A 14,600-nucleotide genomic window follows, 5' to 3' on the forward strand; every position below is an offset into this window, starting at 1 on the left:
TGCGCCCCCAGCTGCTCCCCGCCGCGCCTGCTGGCCTGCTGGCGCCGTACAGAGCGTGCGTCTCCCATCCCGCCCCCAGGTGATGGTGAGCAACCCCCATTCCCTGGGGCTGCAGGCTGTCATCTACGAGGACGGCTACACCTACGATGGGAACACCAAACACAGGCTGGTGAGGTCGCCCCTCCCCCCCCCAACTCGGATCAACAGGAGAGGGGCTCGGCCTTGACCCACTGGGCCAGCCAGGTCCAGCCCCCTCAGGGTGTCCCTCGTCGGACCTCCTTCCTGCTTCCCTTCCTTACACACACCCAGATAAGGTGCTGCAGAATTTTGAGGGGACACAGACCCCGCCCCTCCCCCACCCCAGGCAGGCCGCAGTCCCCCAGAGAGTGAGGGCGTCAGGTGTCACACAGAAGGGGCAAGGAGGATGTGGCGGGGCGCCTGACCCACCCGGGGAGGGCGTGAGACCTGAGTTATCTGGGTAAACCCTGGAATCAGGAGGCAAGCCAGGGCCACCGGGAGGGTCTTGGCCAAATACGGGTCTGGGGGATCCATAGGGCAGAGCCAGGCCTCGCAGTCACAGCAGGGAGTTGGGACTTGACCCCAGACCACAACAAACTCTTTGGATCAGACCATGTCACATCACAGCTAAGTAGGAGGGGAAAGTAAGTCACGCCCCGCTGTGGGTCCCCGGGACAAAGGCAGGGAGCTTGGAGCAGGGGGGTCATTCCCATGAGCTTCCAGAAGCCTTTCACGGGCTTAGACCCAGAGGCAGGCTGGGTGGCTCCCGGGTTCCTCCTCCCAACACCCCCATCCTGCCCTCCGTCTCTCCTGAGCCCTGATTGCGGGACCACCCGGGGCTGCTCCACTGCTGCAGTTGCATTTTCTCTCTTGCTTCCGCAGAACATTTCACTGAGGCAGCAGCAACACTGGGGCAGGGCTGACCCCAACTTCACCTCCAGGTACGTCATCACCGGATGGTAGCGGTGGGTGGCCCCAGGGTGTCCCCTTAGCAGGAGCCAAGGAATCAGGGCCGAGACCCAGACTCCCCCACTCCAAGGACAGTCAGGCAAGAACGATTAAACTCTTACAGGGAGACAAATACCATATGATATCACTTATTTGTAGACTCTAAACTGTGACACAAATGGACTTATTTACGAAATAGAAACAGACTCAGATATAGAGAACAGACTTGTGGTTGCAAAGGGGAAGGGGGAGGTGGGGGAGGGATGGGTTGGGAGTTTGAGGTTAGCAGATGCAAACTATTATAATACAGGATGGGTGAACAACAAGCCCCTACTGTATAGCACAAGAAGTAGATTCAATATCCTGTGATAAACCATAATGGAAAAGAATCTGAAAAAGAATATATATACAGGGCTTCCCTGGTGGCGCAGTGGTTAAGAATATGCCTGCCAATGCAGGGGACATGGGTTCAAGCCCTGGTCTGGGAAGATCCCACATGCCGCGGAGCAACTAAGCCCATGCGCCACGACTACTGAGCCCTCGCTCTAGAGCCCGCGAGCCACAACTACTGAAGTCCACGTGCCTAGAGCCTGTGCTCTACAACAAGAGAAGCCACCACAGTGAGAAGCCGGCTCGTGGCAACTAGAGAAAGCCCGCGCGCAGCAACGAAGACCCAACGCAGCCAAAAATAAATAAATAAAATAAAATTTTTTTAAAACTATATATATATATATGTATAACTGAATCACTTTGCTGTACAGCAGAAATTAACACAACTTTGTAAATTAACTATACTTCAATAAAATAGATGTTTTTAAAACTCTTAACAAATGGTAGTTTCTCAAAAAATTATATATATATGTAAAAGAAACACCGTGTAAATAACCTCTGAATCAAAGAATTCAGCTCAAATATATTCAGAGAAAAAATGTATAGCCCAAGCACTTTTATTATGAGGAGAAAAAATGGACCTAGTGATAAATAAACTAAATATTTAACATAAGGACCTAGGGGGACAACAAAAAGAAATTATGGGAAGGGAATGAACCATGATACAATACGGAATGTATTAAATAGAGAACAAAAAGACAGCATAGAGTCAAGACGTAAGATAAAGCTGGTTCTTCAGAAGACACCACAATCCTGATGGAGAAAAGACAGAATTAAAATGAACAATAGGAATGAAAAATGAAAATAAAAGTATGGATACCGAACCTGTTCAAAGAACAATGAGAAAACATTATATGCAGCTAGGTGTTAATAAAACTGGGGCTCAGATGCTCTTTTCAATAAGTAATTATATATAAATTAACAAAACTGACTCAAGAAGAGGTAGAAACTAGAGGGAGGGTGGCGCCACCATGTGTGAGCAGATGTTCTTGGTCAATATTCTGGACCGACTGGATGAACAGATGAATGAATGAATGGAGAAATGGATGGGGGGATGGGGTGGATGGATGGGTGGATGGATGGGTGGATGGATGGGTGGAAGGATAGATAAATGAATGGGGGGGTTGTCGATGCTTTTTACTGCAATAACACACACTCCCATTGCCTTGCAGCATAAAGAGACCCACGATATCAACCATCACTCTGGACATAGCCAACAAAGAAATTTCATGCTTGGATCTTAAGCCACTGGTATGACCAAAACTTTTGCTGTCCCATACTCTTTTTTTTTTTTTTTTTTTTTGCGGTACGCGGGCCTCTCACTGCGGTGGCCTCTCCCGTTGCGGAGCACAGGCTCCGGACGCGCAGGCTCAGCGGCCATGGCTCACGGGCCCAGCCGCTCCGCGGCATGTGGGATCCTCCCGGACCGGGGCATGAACCCGTGTCCCCTGCATCGGCAGGCGGACTCTCAACCACTGCGCCACCGGGGAAGCCCCTGTCCCATACTCTTTGTCCTTAGTGTTAAGACTGATGACAGCAGGCCTTGGCTGGCTTGTCCCCTAGGGGCTGGCTAAGCTCACACTCAGGATCTGGAAATGGAGGTGATTCTGCCCTGGTTGCCAAGGTCACTGCCCCTTCCCCATCGTCTTCCCCCAGGGCTGTGAGTCAGGACTCACCAACCTCGGAGCAGGTGTACTAGCTGGGGGTTATCAGATGGCGGGACCTTAGCGGTGCCCCATAGATCAGGCAGGCTCTTAGGGTTTGACTCTGTGAGTCCCAGGCACCTGGACACCGCATTGCGACCCAGGCGCAGGGTTTCTGGTCCCGGCTGCGTCAAGTGCGCCCCCTCGTGGGCTTTCATGGTGCCCTCGCTGAGCGGGGTCAGCATCCTCATCCCCTCCTTGTCTCTCCACCCCACATCCCCCCGCCGCTGCAGACAGCCCTCATTTCAGTCGGTTGTGACCTGGAGAAGAAGATCGTCATTCAGAAGTGAGTATGTCGATATGGGGTGGGGAGGGGGTGGCGAGGTGGGGAGTGGGGACTGGATGAGATGGTCACCATTGCTTCACAACTGCTAAAGTCGGGTGACACTACTCTGTCTGCTTTTACATATGTTTAACATTTCCATAACGAACAGCTCAAGAATTAATCCTAACAGATTAAGTTAGAGTCTACAGTGGGTGGCTGCCTCCTCCACACCGACTTGGTGAAATTTACATGTTCTCCCTGCTCCCTCATCCTTTGCTCATTCCCTTTCTCCCTTTTAGTCCCTGAGTTCCTCATTTTGATTAAAATTGCTCAGAGAGGGCTTCCCTGGTGGTACAGTGGTTAGGAATCCGCCTGCCAATGCAGGGCACACGGGTTCGAGCCCTGGTCCGGGAAGATCCCACATGCCGCGAAGCAACTCAGCCCGTGCGCCACAACTACTGAGCCTGCGCTCTAGAGCCCGCGAGCCACAACTACGGAGCCCGCGTGCCACAACTACTGAATCCCGTGTGCCTAGAGCCCGTGCTCTGCAACAAGAGAAGCCACCGCAATAAGAAGCCCGCGCACCTCAACGAAGAGTAGCCCCCGCTCGCCGCAACTAGAGAAAGCCCGTGCACAGCAACAAAGATCCAATGCAGCCAAAAATAAATAAATAAATAAATAAATTTATAAAACTGCTCAGAGATTCTGGGTTTAATCGCCTGCTGAAAATTTGAGGAACTTTGCCTCCAGGATCCATAGTTACTGCGGAGAACGCAGCCATGAGAAACCAAGAAAAAGAAAGGAAGAACCCCTGAAGACTGGCCAAACTGCCACACGGTCTCTCCTTAAGGCGGTGGTGGGCCAGCAAATGGGCGACAGCCAGTTCTGGGGGAGCCCGGATTTGTAGCATTTGCCAACTCCCGTGGTGTAATTGCTCCCATGGAGCCTATAGATCACTACCAAAGTGAGTCTATACTGGCTCATGAAACTCCTGAGGATATAACAGCTGGCTCTCGGAGCTAGTAAGAGCCAGCCTCAACGCTCCACTGCATGGGGCAATAATAAAGTCAACTGATGGTTTTACCAGATTCTCCCCCCAAAAGGGAGACGCTTTATTGAGTCAATAAATGATGTTATCAGTATTTAGAACATATGTGCAGGAAAGTCTTTAAAACAATATTTTCAAAGCTGCTGCCATAAAGAGAGTGGGAAAGGTATTTGCCACACGTGTAACTAAAAAAGGACTTGTATCCAGAATTTATAAAGAATTCCTACGAATCAGAAAAAAAAAAAAAAAGATAAACGTATAGAAAAAAATGGGCAAAAGGCTTGAGCAGGCACTCCCAAGAAAGGGGGGGGGAAAGGCTGATAAACACGAAAAGGTGTTGAAAAAGTGGTCAATTTCATAGGAAAATGAAAATGAAAGCTACGTTAGAGACCGATATTCAGCACGAGCATGGCAGAATTGACAAAGCCTGGAAAGTAGTACTCTAAGGATGGGAACCCCCTGGCAGCCTCAGGAACCCCCAGACATTGCTGGTGGGCATGTACATTTTTCGGCTGCTTTGGAAAGCACTTCTTTCCACCAGCAATTCCACTCATGCACGTCTGCACTGATCTAGGTTTCAGAATGTTCTCAGCAGCATTATTCTGAATAGCTCCAAGCTGGAAGCAGGCCAACTGAAATGTCCATCGACAGAAGGATGGGTAAACCCAGTGCAGGGTTTTGATACAACAGAATGTCACAGCAGTGAAAACGAACGGGGCAGAATTGCCCGGATGGATCGTACAAACGTGGGCGTGGAATCAAAAGAATACCCAGCATGATTCTAGTCTTAAAAGTCCAAAATCAGGGGCATTCCCTGGCAGTCCGGTGGTTAGGACTCTGCACTTCCACTGCAAGGGGCACAGGTTCCATCCCTGGTTGGGGAACTAAGATCCCACAAGCTGGGTGGCACAGAAAAAAAAAATCCAAAATCAGGCAAAAATAAACTACAGTCGGCCCTTGTATCTGCAGGTTCCGCATCCGCGGATTCAACCAGCCAAGGGCGGATGGTGTTTAAGTTCGTGGTTGGTTGAATCTGTGGCCGTGGAACCCGAGGATACAGAGGCCCCCACTGTGGGACCTGAGCATCCTCGGATTGTGTTACCTACGGCAGATCCTGGACCAACCCCCTGCAGATACCAAGGCAGGACTGCATGTTGCTTAAGGATACATGCACAGATGGTAACAGTACAAAGAAACACAGGGAAAGGATTGTCTCAAACGTCAGGACACCCAGCTCCCACATCTCCATGTGTAACATCATTCTCCAATACAAGGAATTAGGGCTCCTTGGCGAAATGGCTGATTCTAGGCCAGGCAGGGAAGATTCAAGATGAGCCTGGAGGGGCTTCCCTGGTGGCGCAGTGGTTGAGAGTCCGCCTGCCGATGCAGGGGACGCGGGCTCGTGCCCCGGTCCGGGAAGGTCCCACATGCCGCGGAGCGGCTGGGCCCGTGAGCCATGGCCGCTGAGCCTGCGCGTCCGGAGCCTGTGCTCCGCAACGGGAGAGGCCACAACGGTGAGGGCCCGCGTACCGAAAAAAAAAAAAAAAAAAAAAGATGAGCCTGGAGCATCTTGGAGAACCAGAAGGTAAGAAAGGGCTCAAAATCCAACCAATGGGGAGATAACATATGTCAAAGGGAACAATTCACAATTCTTTGGTCCCGCATGGGTTCAGGCAGCTTCTCACCATCTTCTGTTGCTCGCAGTGAAATCTCAGCCTGTTACAATGGCATCCTCGACCCCGTGGCCCTTCAGGACAACTATAGCTACGTCATTGAGAGGTGAGCCCCCCCCCACCGCCAACACACACACATGAGCCAAAGGCGAATCAAGAATCATTATTTAGGGCTTCCCTGGTGGCGCAGTGGTTGAGAGTCCGCCTGCCGATGCAGGGGACACGGGTTCGTGCCCCGGTCCGGGAAGATCCCACATGCCGCGGAGCGGCTGGGCCCGTGAGCCATGGCCGCTGAGCCTGCGCGTCCGGAGCCTGTACTCCGCAACGGGAGAGGCCACAACAGGGAGAGGCCCGCGTACCACCAAAAAAAAAAAAGAAAAAAAAAAGAATCATTATTTAAATTTTTATTTATGTATTTGGCCGCACCGCGCCAGCAGGTGGAATCTTAGTTCCCCCACCAGGGATTGAAACCCCCTGCAGTGGAAGCTCAGAGTCTTAACCACTGGACCTCCAGGGAAGTCCCAAGAATCATTTTTAAACCGTAATGGAAAAGAAAACAATTTTTTTTTGAAGAAAGGAAAAAAAGAATCGTTTTAAAACGGATACCCTGCCAATTGATATCCAGCCCACAGGGAATCCGAGGGAGCAAGCAGACAGGTAGGGAAGGCGACTGGGCCTTCGGGGAATCAGTGTGATGTGGCAGAGCCCCTGGCCCAGGTCTGCACAGGCTCTGCCACCTGCTGGGCCAGCTTTCAGACCCCTCCCCAGCCTGCCACCAGCTCCTGGAGCCCGGTCCCCTGTTCATCCCAGCTAGCGGAGTTGGCCAGACACTGTCCAGCCAAGGCAGGAGGGGGTGGCCGGCCAAAGTGATGCCCTCTGCAGGGCGGCACAGAGAGCCCCTCCCACACTGGTGCACACCACCAGCCCCCTGACACGGGAAGACACTCGTGGGTCTCATACGACGTGACCCTCCCCCCTCCAACACAAGCCAAGAGTCCGTCCCCCATCCAGACCCACGGCCGAGACGGAAACTGGCCCTGCTGGACTTGCCAACCAGTGAGGCTGCAGCCAGAGAGCCTGGGGGCATGAGAGTGTGTGAGTCAGGGTCTCCAGAGAGAGAGAAGCCCCAGGATGTATGTATGAGACAGAGAGACACAGAGGCACAGAGAGACAGAGACAGAGTGACAAAGACAGAGATTTATTTTAAGGACTTGGTTCCCGGACTGTAGAGGTCTGGTGAGTCCACAGTCTGATGGGGGAGGCTGGGGGCTGGCAGCTCAGGGAAGAGCTGCAGTTCTAGTTCAAGGCCATCTGCAGGCCGACTTCTTTCTTGCTGGGGGAGGCCCATGTCTGTTCTACTCAGGCCTCCAGCTGCACCCACATTAGGAAGAGCACTGCTTTACTGATTTCAATATTAACCTCTGCCCCAAAGAAGAGCCTCACAGAAACACCCAGAATCACATCTGACCACAGTCGAGGTGCTGTGGCCCAGCTAAGTGGACCGGAATGTCAACCACCGCAGGGGTCCCAAGGTCATTTCGACCAGGACTCTGAATCCCCCGCTCAGACACGCCTCCACGATCGTGACCCCATGTGCAGGGAAGAAGTGGGGCTGTGGGTGGGTGGACGTCCGGGCGCCTGGCAGGAGCTCGCCCGTATCTGTGTCCTGCTCTCCCACAGGGAAGCCTACGACCCCAGCTTCCGGGGTCAGAAGGCCACGGAGGACCTGGAGGTGCCTTACCACTACGAGAAGCTGGGCTGCCCCATCCTCGTCTACTACGACACCCCATGGAAGCCGGTGGTGGAACTGTGAGGACCCACCCCCCAGTCCACCACCCCGCCAGCCCCCCGCCGCCCTCACCATCATCACAGGCCCCCAGAGCCCCCTCCACCCCTTTGCTCTGGCCGCATCCTCTCCCTGCCTTTTCCCTCCGTAGCTCTCAGCTCACACATCCCCTCCCCTTGCCCGTCTTAGCTCGGCGGCCTTAACAAAACACCACAGACTGGGGAGCTTAAACAGCAGACACTGACTTTCTCACAGTCCTAGAGGCCGGAAGTCCAAGTTCAAGGTGTGGGCAGGCTGCTTCCCCCAGGCCTCTCTCCTTGGCCGCAGAGGCTGCCACTTCCCGTGGCATCAGGGCCCACCCTTATGACCTCACTCAACTTCGATTGCCTCGTTAAAGGCCCCACCTCCAAATCCAGTCGCACGGGGGTTAGGGCTTCACATAGGAATTTGGGGGACACATTTCAGGCCATGCCACTCGCTCTGCCCCCTTCCATGGATTCTGTCTTCCTTCATTCCGTCCCCACCCCCACACCGCCCCCCGCAGACCACTGCACTAAATAGTTGTTGACAGACTGAACGGTGGTAGAAACCACTCACACGTGGCAACACTTAGGTTCATTAGAACGTCACGTGTTAGCTCCTCGAGGCCTCAGTCCCACACCCAGGTGAGACTGTGGGCCGGGCACGCCCCTAACTCAGAGCTGCCACGTGGTGGGGTGCCTGCCGGCCTGGGGTGAGGAAGAAGGGAAGGGTCCCATCAGAGGAGGGGTGTAAGCCCCAACCTGGCAGGAGACAAACGTGCATCCAAAAATAAGTTTTGTTTTTCTTTTTTTTGGCCCCCGCGTCTTGCGGGTACCTTAGTTCCCCGTCCAGGGATGGAAGCCAGGTACGCGGCAGTGGAATCCCGGACCCCTAACCACTGGACCACCAGGGGATTCTCCCCCAAATAAGGATTTAGAAAAACCTTAATTCACCGCCCTAAATGTATACCTCTGGAATGTTTACAGGTGTCAAAAAATTAGCAACCCCCAGTCCCCGACCCCGACCCCGTCAGCGTCCTGTCACCACCTGCCACTGCATATCCGCGTTGACTGTCCCAGAAGTGTCAGCCTGGTGGGGGGTGGGGGTGGCCCTGCCCTGCCCTGCCACCTCCCACCACCCCCAGATGGTCTCACAACACATCAGGGCCCCCAGCCTCCCCCACCCCTGACGGCCCCCCAGCAGCCTCACCTGTGCATGGTGTGTCCCAGGTGGAGGGAAGGAAAGTTCCAGGAGGTGGTCGAGGCCGAGTACGTCCTGCTGGAGGTGAACGGGCTGTTCACGTACACGTACTCCCTGACGGCCGACATGGCCCTCTGCAGTTCCCAGCCGCAGAACTGGACCACCATCGCCAAGACGGCCGGCGACAAAGGGCCCTTCGCCTGGGACCGAGAGGTAGGGCCTGCGTTCTGATTATTCCCAAAACAGGTCGCAGAAGGCGACGACTGGTCAGGCCCACTGTGTGTTGGGGGCCGACTCGGTCTGTCCGGGCTGCTGTAAAGATCACCATAGAGCCTGTGGCTTGTAACAGCAGCATTGGTTTCTCACGGTTCTGGAGGCTGAGTCCAAGATCAAGGCGCCAGCAGATTTGGTGTCTGGTTCCCGGGTGGTGCCTTCTGTGTCCTCACACGGCAGAAGGGGCGAGGGAGCGCTCCTGGGTCCCTTTATAAGGGCGCCAATCTCCTTCAGGAGGGCTCCACCCCCAGGACCTAATCACCTCCCAAAGGCCCCGCCTCCTAATACATCACCTTCTGGGGTAGGTTTCGGCATATGAATGGGGGGGGCGGTGCAGGGCAGACATTCAGTCCCTTGATGGGGCGTCAGGGGATGGAAATGTAAGACGCACAAACTCTTTGGGACTCTCTCCCAAGGGAATCGGAGACGATCGGAGGTGTAGGGACGAAGGCGCTCATGGAGCACACTGCTGATGATGCGCAAAATTCTGGAACCATCCAAATGCCCATTATTTAAGGGGCTGATTATACTTACGGTCCGTTCTGCTCAACGAGCGTTTCTATCACGAACGTTGGTTGGTACACGATTGACAAATAAGGTTATGGTGTCAGTGAAAGGAAGACATCGCATTGTTCCTCTGGGGGTGGGGGGGGCTTCTGGCGCATATTAATTAGTTTCCATCCACCCTCAGCCTCTCAACGCCGAGGGCAAGAACACGGCGCAATGCGGCCACGTCACCAGCAGGGGCGCGCGCGCTCTTCGCGCCCAAAGCCGGTTCCAGCGAGAACTCCCGGCTCCTTAATTTTGTATTTGCTTTCTTAAAAGCCCGCAGCCTCACCCGTTCCTTACACCCCATTCCATCGAGTGAGTTTGGTCATGTATTTTGGTTGGTGACGTTGGTTTTATTTATTTTTTAACCGAGGTGAAATTCACATAACCGATAATGAACGATTTTAAAGCGTGTAACTCCTACAACTCGGGTATGCGTTTTGTGCATTCGCAAGGTTACCCAAACACCACCTCCCTGACCGTTTCTTAAGAAAAAAGAACAAGCCACACACGGAGCTTTGCTTATTTATTATTTTCTGACTGTGCCGGTGTTTGTATTTGCATTCTTTTTATTAGCCCTTTCGTTCAAAGTGGCATGCATAAATTGAAGAGATTGTCCCATTACTTTTTTTTCCCCCATCAGCCCTGGTGGCCGATTTTGTAGAACCCTGAGGGTTTTTCTATCAAGACCGAGCCACAATGCCTGCATGTCCAGCACAGTCATTGGACGGGCTGTTAAAAAGCCCCTGAACCGCTAAAACTGAACCACTGAACCACTAAAAACCATGAGGTGGAGCTAGCTGTGGCAAATAAATGGTCGTTAGGCAAAGCAGCTGTCTCCTTTTTTATTTCACATAGTTTTTATGCAGCCCAGCTTTTTTTCTTTTACTCCCAAAGGATTTTTTAAAAAATTTTAATTGTGGTCAAATATGCATAACATAAAATTGACCATCTTAACCATGTTTAAGCGCACAGCTCAGTGGCATTAAACACATTCACACAGTTGGGCAACCGTCCCCACCCTCCATCTCCAGAACTTTCTCATCTTCCCAAACTGAAACTCTGTCCCCATGAAACACTCACTCCCCATCCCCTCCCCCAGCCCCCGGCCCCCACCATCTACTTCCTGTCTCTGTGACTGTCTCTAGGGACCTCCTGTGAGTGGGATCACACAGTATTTGTCCTGCGTCTGGCTTCTTTGACTGAGCATCATGTCCTCAAGGTTCATCCACATTGTAGCATAGGTCAGGATATCCTTCCTTTTTAAGGCTGGATAACATTCCATTAGTGGGTACGGACCACACTTTTTATCCATGATCTGTCAGTGGACACCTGGCTTGCTTCCACCTTTTGGCTGTTATGAATGGTGCTGCTACGAACGCGGGTGTGCAAATATCTCTTCGAGACCCTGCTTTAGTTTTCTGGTGTCTCTTCTTATAAGGGGAGTAATCCCATTATAGGGGCCCAACCCTCAGGACCTCATCAAAACCTTATCACTTCCCACTGCCCCACCTCCAAATACCATCCCACTGGGGGATGGGGCTTCAACATACGAATGGGGGTTGGGGACTCCAACATTCAGTGTGAGGCAGGGGCACAAAAAGTAGGACCTGGTGACGGACTGGATGTCGGAGGAAGAGGAGGTAAGCGTCAAGCACGGCCCCCCAGTTTCCAGCCTGAGCACCCGGGCAGATACTGGCTCAGGGATGAAGCTAGCAGTGGAGGGAAACACACACAGCTTCATTCTACACCTGCTGAATTCAAGGTGCCACCGAGGAGGAGGGAGCCCAGTGGCCAGCAAAACATAGGGAGACAGGTCAGGGCTGGCGTTGGTTTGGAAGTCTTTTGTGTGTTGCGTGGTAACTGAAGGATGTGTTTGCCAAAGAGGCCAAGAGGAGGGGCCAGGGCAGCGGGACGACTGTGCTGGGGGGGACGTGAAGAGGCAGGGGCTCCGTGGGGGACTGCAGGGCTCCAGGCACCTGGGGAACCATCAACAACCGAGAGGAAGTATTGCTGCCGTTGTTGCATCCGAGGAGGGCCAGGTGGCCTGGCACAGCTGAAGTCAGGTGTTTGCCCTCCATCCATTCCCACGGCCCCGGCAGCAGGGTCTGGGGACAAACGACGCCCATCCAGGTGGCCACCCACACCGTGGACACGTTTGCTTTTTGATTCTGACAACGTTTGAACTTTCTCAATAGTAGTACACGGGACAGCTCTTTCCATTACCCAGCACTACAAAACAAATCAGCCCCGAATTCAGTGGGATTTACTGTTTCTCACAAATCCGTGGCTCAGGTGGGCAGCTCCTGTGCCCCACATGGCTTTGGCGGAGGCCACCCGTGCAGGGGCATCAAGGTCTTCTCACCCGTGTACAAGGCTTCTGTTAGGGACATGGCTCTCCATGTGGCCGCCGGGCTTCTGGGCCCAGAACATTGTTGAAAGCAGGTTTGGGGTTCTGCCCAGATGCTACCTCTTGCTGGAGAGCTGTGTCCACACTAGAAGGGGAAACGAAGAGCTTCCTCATTTTACAGTTGCTTGTGGGAGGGGGGCGGAATTCCCTGGCGGTCCAGTGGTTAGGACTCCACGATTCCACCGCAGGGGGCACGGGCTCCACAGTCACAAATCGGCTGGCCTGCCCAGCGGGCACTTGGTCCTGGACTCACACCCATGGGTGCTGGTGGGTGGTGGCACCGGTGGGGCCGTGTGTGCGGCGGTAGCACCTGTGGGCTGGCACGGTGCTCCCCAGCCCCCGGGGCCAGCAGGCATGTCTCTGTCCTCCTCCCTAGAATTATGTGAGCTGCCACGACCCTAAGAACAACGCACCCCTGAGATGGCCCAAAGTCCCGTATCAGATCCTGGGAGGCCCGACAGAGAACAAGGTCGTTTTCGACCAAAGAAACGGCATCTACATCTTCTTCATTTCCATCGTGGACCCATACTACAGGTGAGTCGCCCTGTGCCAGGGGCCTCTGCGGGAACAGCTGGCTCTCTGGGGGCAGGCTGCACACATGAGGGGGACCCACTTTTCTCCCTCCTCTAGGATGACATTTGTTCACTTGCTAAATACATCCTCATTCAAAGGCCATGCTGGGTGCCGGGGGAACAGCAATGACCAGCAGCCCTGTCCCTGCCCTCAGGGACCAGAGTCACACTCATGCCATGTCCAACAGGTGGGGTGCAGGGGCCGGGGTAGACGGGCTCCCAAACACTGATCATTAGATATTCAGGGATTTTGCAAGCCGGTTGGCTTCCCGCTGGCAGCTGGAGTACTGACACCACGGAAACCGACACTCATTACAGGCCGGCCCGACCCTGCCCCAGGAGCTGGCTGCCCATACTCGCCACCCACTGTGCTGTTCAGATCATTAACGTCTCCCACTGGGAGGGGGAATATGGGCGGCATTCTTCCCCGCTCCCCCATCACCTATCCCTTCCAGACGGACACAAAGTCCACCTCCAAAAGCGCGGGGAGACCCTGCCTTCCCTAAAGGTCCCAGACCCTGGACCAGCTCTGGGACGCCACAGGCGGAAGGCACCGGAGTGGGGATGCCCAGGGGAGAGAGGGGTCTGCCTGCAAGGCTCATCCCCTGCCCTCCCTGCACCTTGCCTCCAGCAGAGCCCCCAACGACTTCCCCCCACTTACCTGGGTGTCCTTCCCTCCATCCTGCCATTCCCACTTGCTCACAGCCACCTGAGGGACGCTTGTGGCCCCCCTCACGCCCCCCACTCCGCGTCCACTGTGATGAGTGCTTTGTTGGTCTCTGCTGCCCGCCCCCCAGACTAAGCCTGGGCATGGAGGGGGTGGGAATCCCTTGTCTCCAGAGCAGGGGACCACAGGGGTCCTGGGGAAAAATATGGCCTCTGCTAAAATATGTAAGATGTTACAGAAAAACCCAAACGAACTTTTTGGCCAACACAATACAGAGACGACTGCAGAGTTATAGATAGAAGTTAAGTGGATATAAATGGAACTCAGTGCCCGGAGTCAATGCTCCAGGCCCAGCTCTTGTCCCCGTGAGTTTTAAAACGTTTGCTGGGGGAATTCCCTGGCGGTCCAGTGGTTAGGCTCTGTGCTTTCACTGCTGAGGACCTGGGTTCGATCCTCGATCGGGGAACTAAGACCCCGCAAGCTGAGCAGCGTGGCCGAAAAAAACAAAAAACCAGTTTGCTGGGGTGAAGGGTGAGGCCCCCAAAGGCGGTGCCCCACGGCCTCTCCCTGCCCGCCCCTCGCAGCTACTGTCACCTGGAGACCACATTCAGCGTCTACGTCTACGGGGCCTTCCCACTGCCCATCTTCCCGCCTGAGATCACCATCGTCCTGCTCACGGGGGCCACCCTGCTGTCTGTATGGCTGGCCTACCTGATCCCCGAGCTGCTGCACACTGAGCAGGGCCTCAGGGTCAAGGGCTTCTGGGTCAGGCTGCGCAGGAGATGCAGGAAGTCTTGTGCGTGTGTCTGGGCCAGGGGCTGAGCACGACCGGGGCGTGGAGGTGGGGTGGCGGGGTGGCAGGGAGGGGGCAGAGTTGTCTTGAAATAAAGTGTTTGGTAAGAGAGCCGGTAGCAGTGGGTATCGCTCATGGTTTGTGGTTTTTCTACACCCACCTGCCCCCCTCAACATTCTGGCGCCAGAGTCCCTTTGAACTACGGCACCTACGTGGGCTGTTAACAGTGAGGAGGTGGGCAGCCCAAGTCCTAGCGAACACGAGCTTTTGGTGAAACGAGCCCG

The 14,600-nt window shown here is 54.2% G+C and overlaps 1 protein-coding gene across 3 annotated transcripts in view; it reads left to right on the forward strand.

The window, feature by feature from the left end:
• CATSPERD (cation channel sperm associated auxiliary subunit delta) overlaps nt 1-14,356 on the forward strand; it is a 39,778-nt gene extending 25,422 nt beyond the window's left edge. For all 3 annotated transcript variants that reach the window (XM_049707582.1, XM_049707583.1, XM_049707584.1), the window contains 9 exons: nt 80-169; nt 901-959; nt 2,529-2,607; nt 3,293-3,345; nt 6,077-6,151; nt 7,726-7,854; nt 9,082-9,265; nt 12,661-12,818; nt 14,108-14,356. In XM_049707582.1, the coding sequence (XP_049563539.1) occupies nt 80-169; nt 901-959; nt 2,529-2,607; nt 3,293-3,345; nt 6,077-6,151; nt 7,726-7,854; nt 9,082-9,265; nt 12,661-12,818; nt 14,108-14,345 (1,065 nt within the window). In that variant the 3' untranslated portion in view covers nt 14,346-14,356. The remainder of the gene's footprint in view (nt 1-79; nt 170-900; nt 960-2,528; nt 2,608-3,292; nt 3,346-6,076; nt 6,152-7,725; nt 7,855-9,081; nt 9,266-12,660; nt 12,819-14,107) is intronic.
• Nucleotides 14,357-14,600: the final 244 nt, after the last annotated feature.

Source organism: Orcinus orca, chromosome 3, assembly GCF_937001465.1.
Source record: "Orcinus orca chromosome 3, mOrcOrc1.1, whole genome shotgun sequence".
Taxonomy (NCBI): domain Eukaryota; kingdom Metazoa; phylum Chordata; class Mammalia; order Artiodactyla; family Delphinidae; genus Orcinus; species Orcinus orca.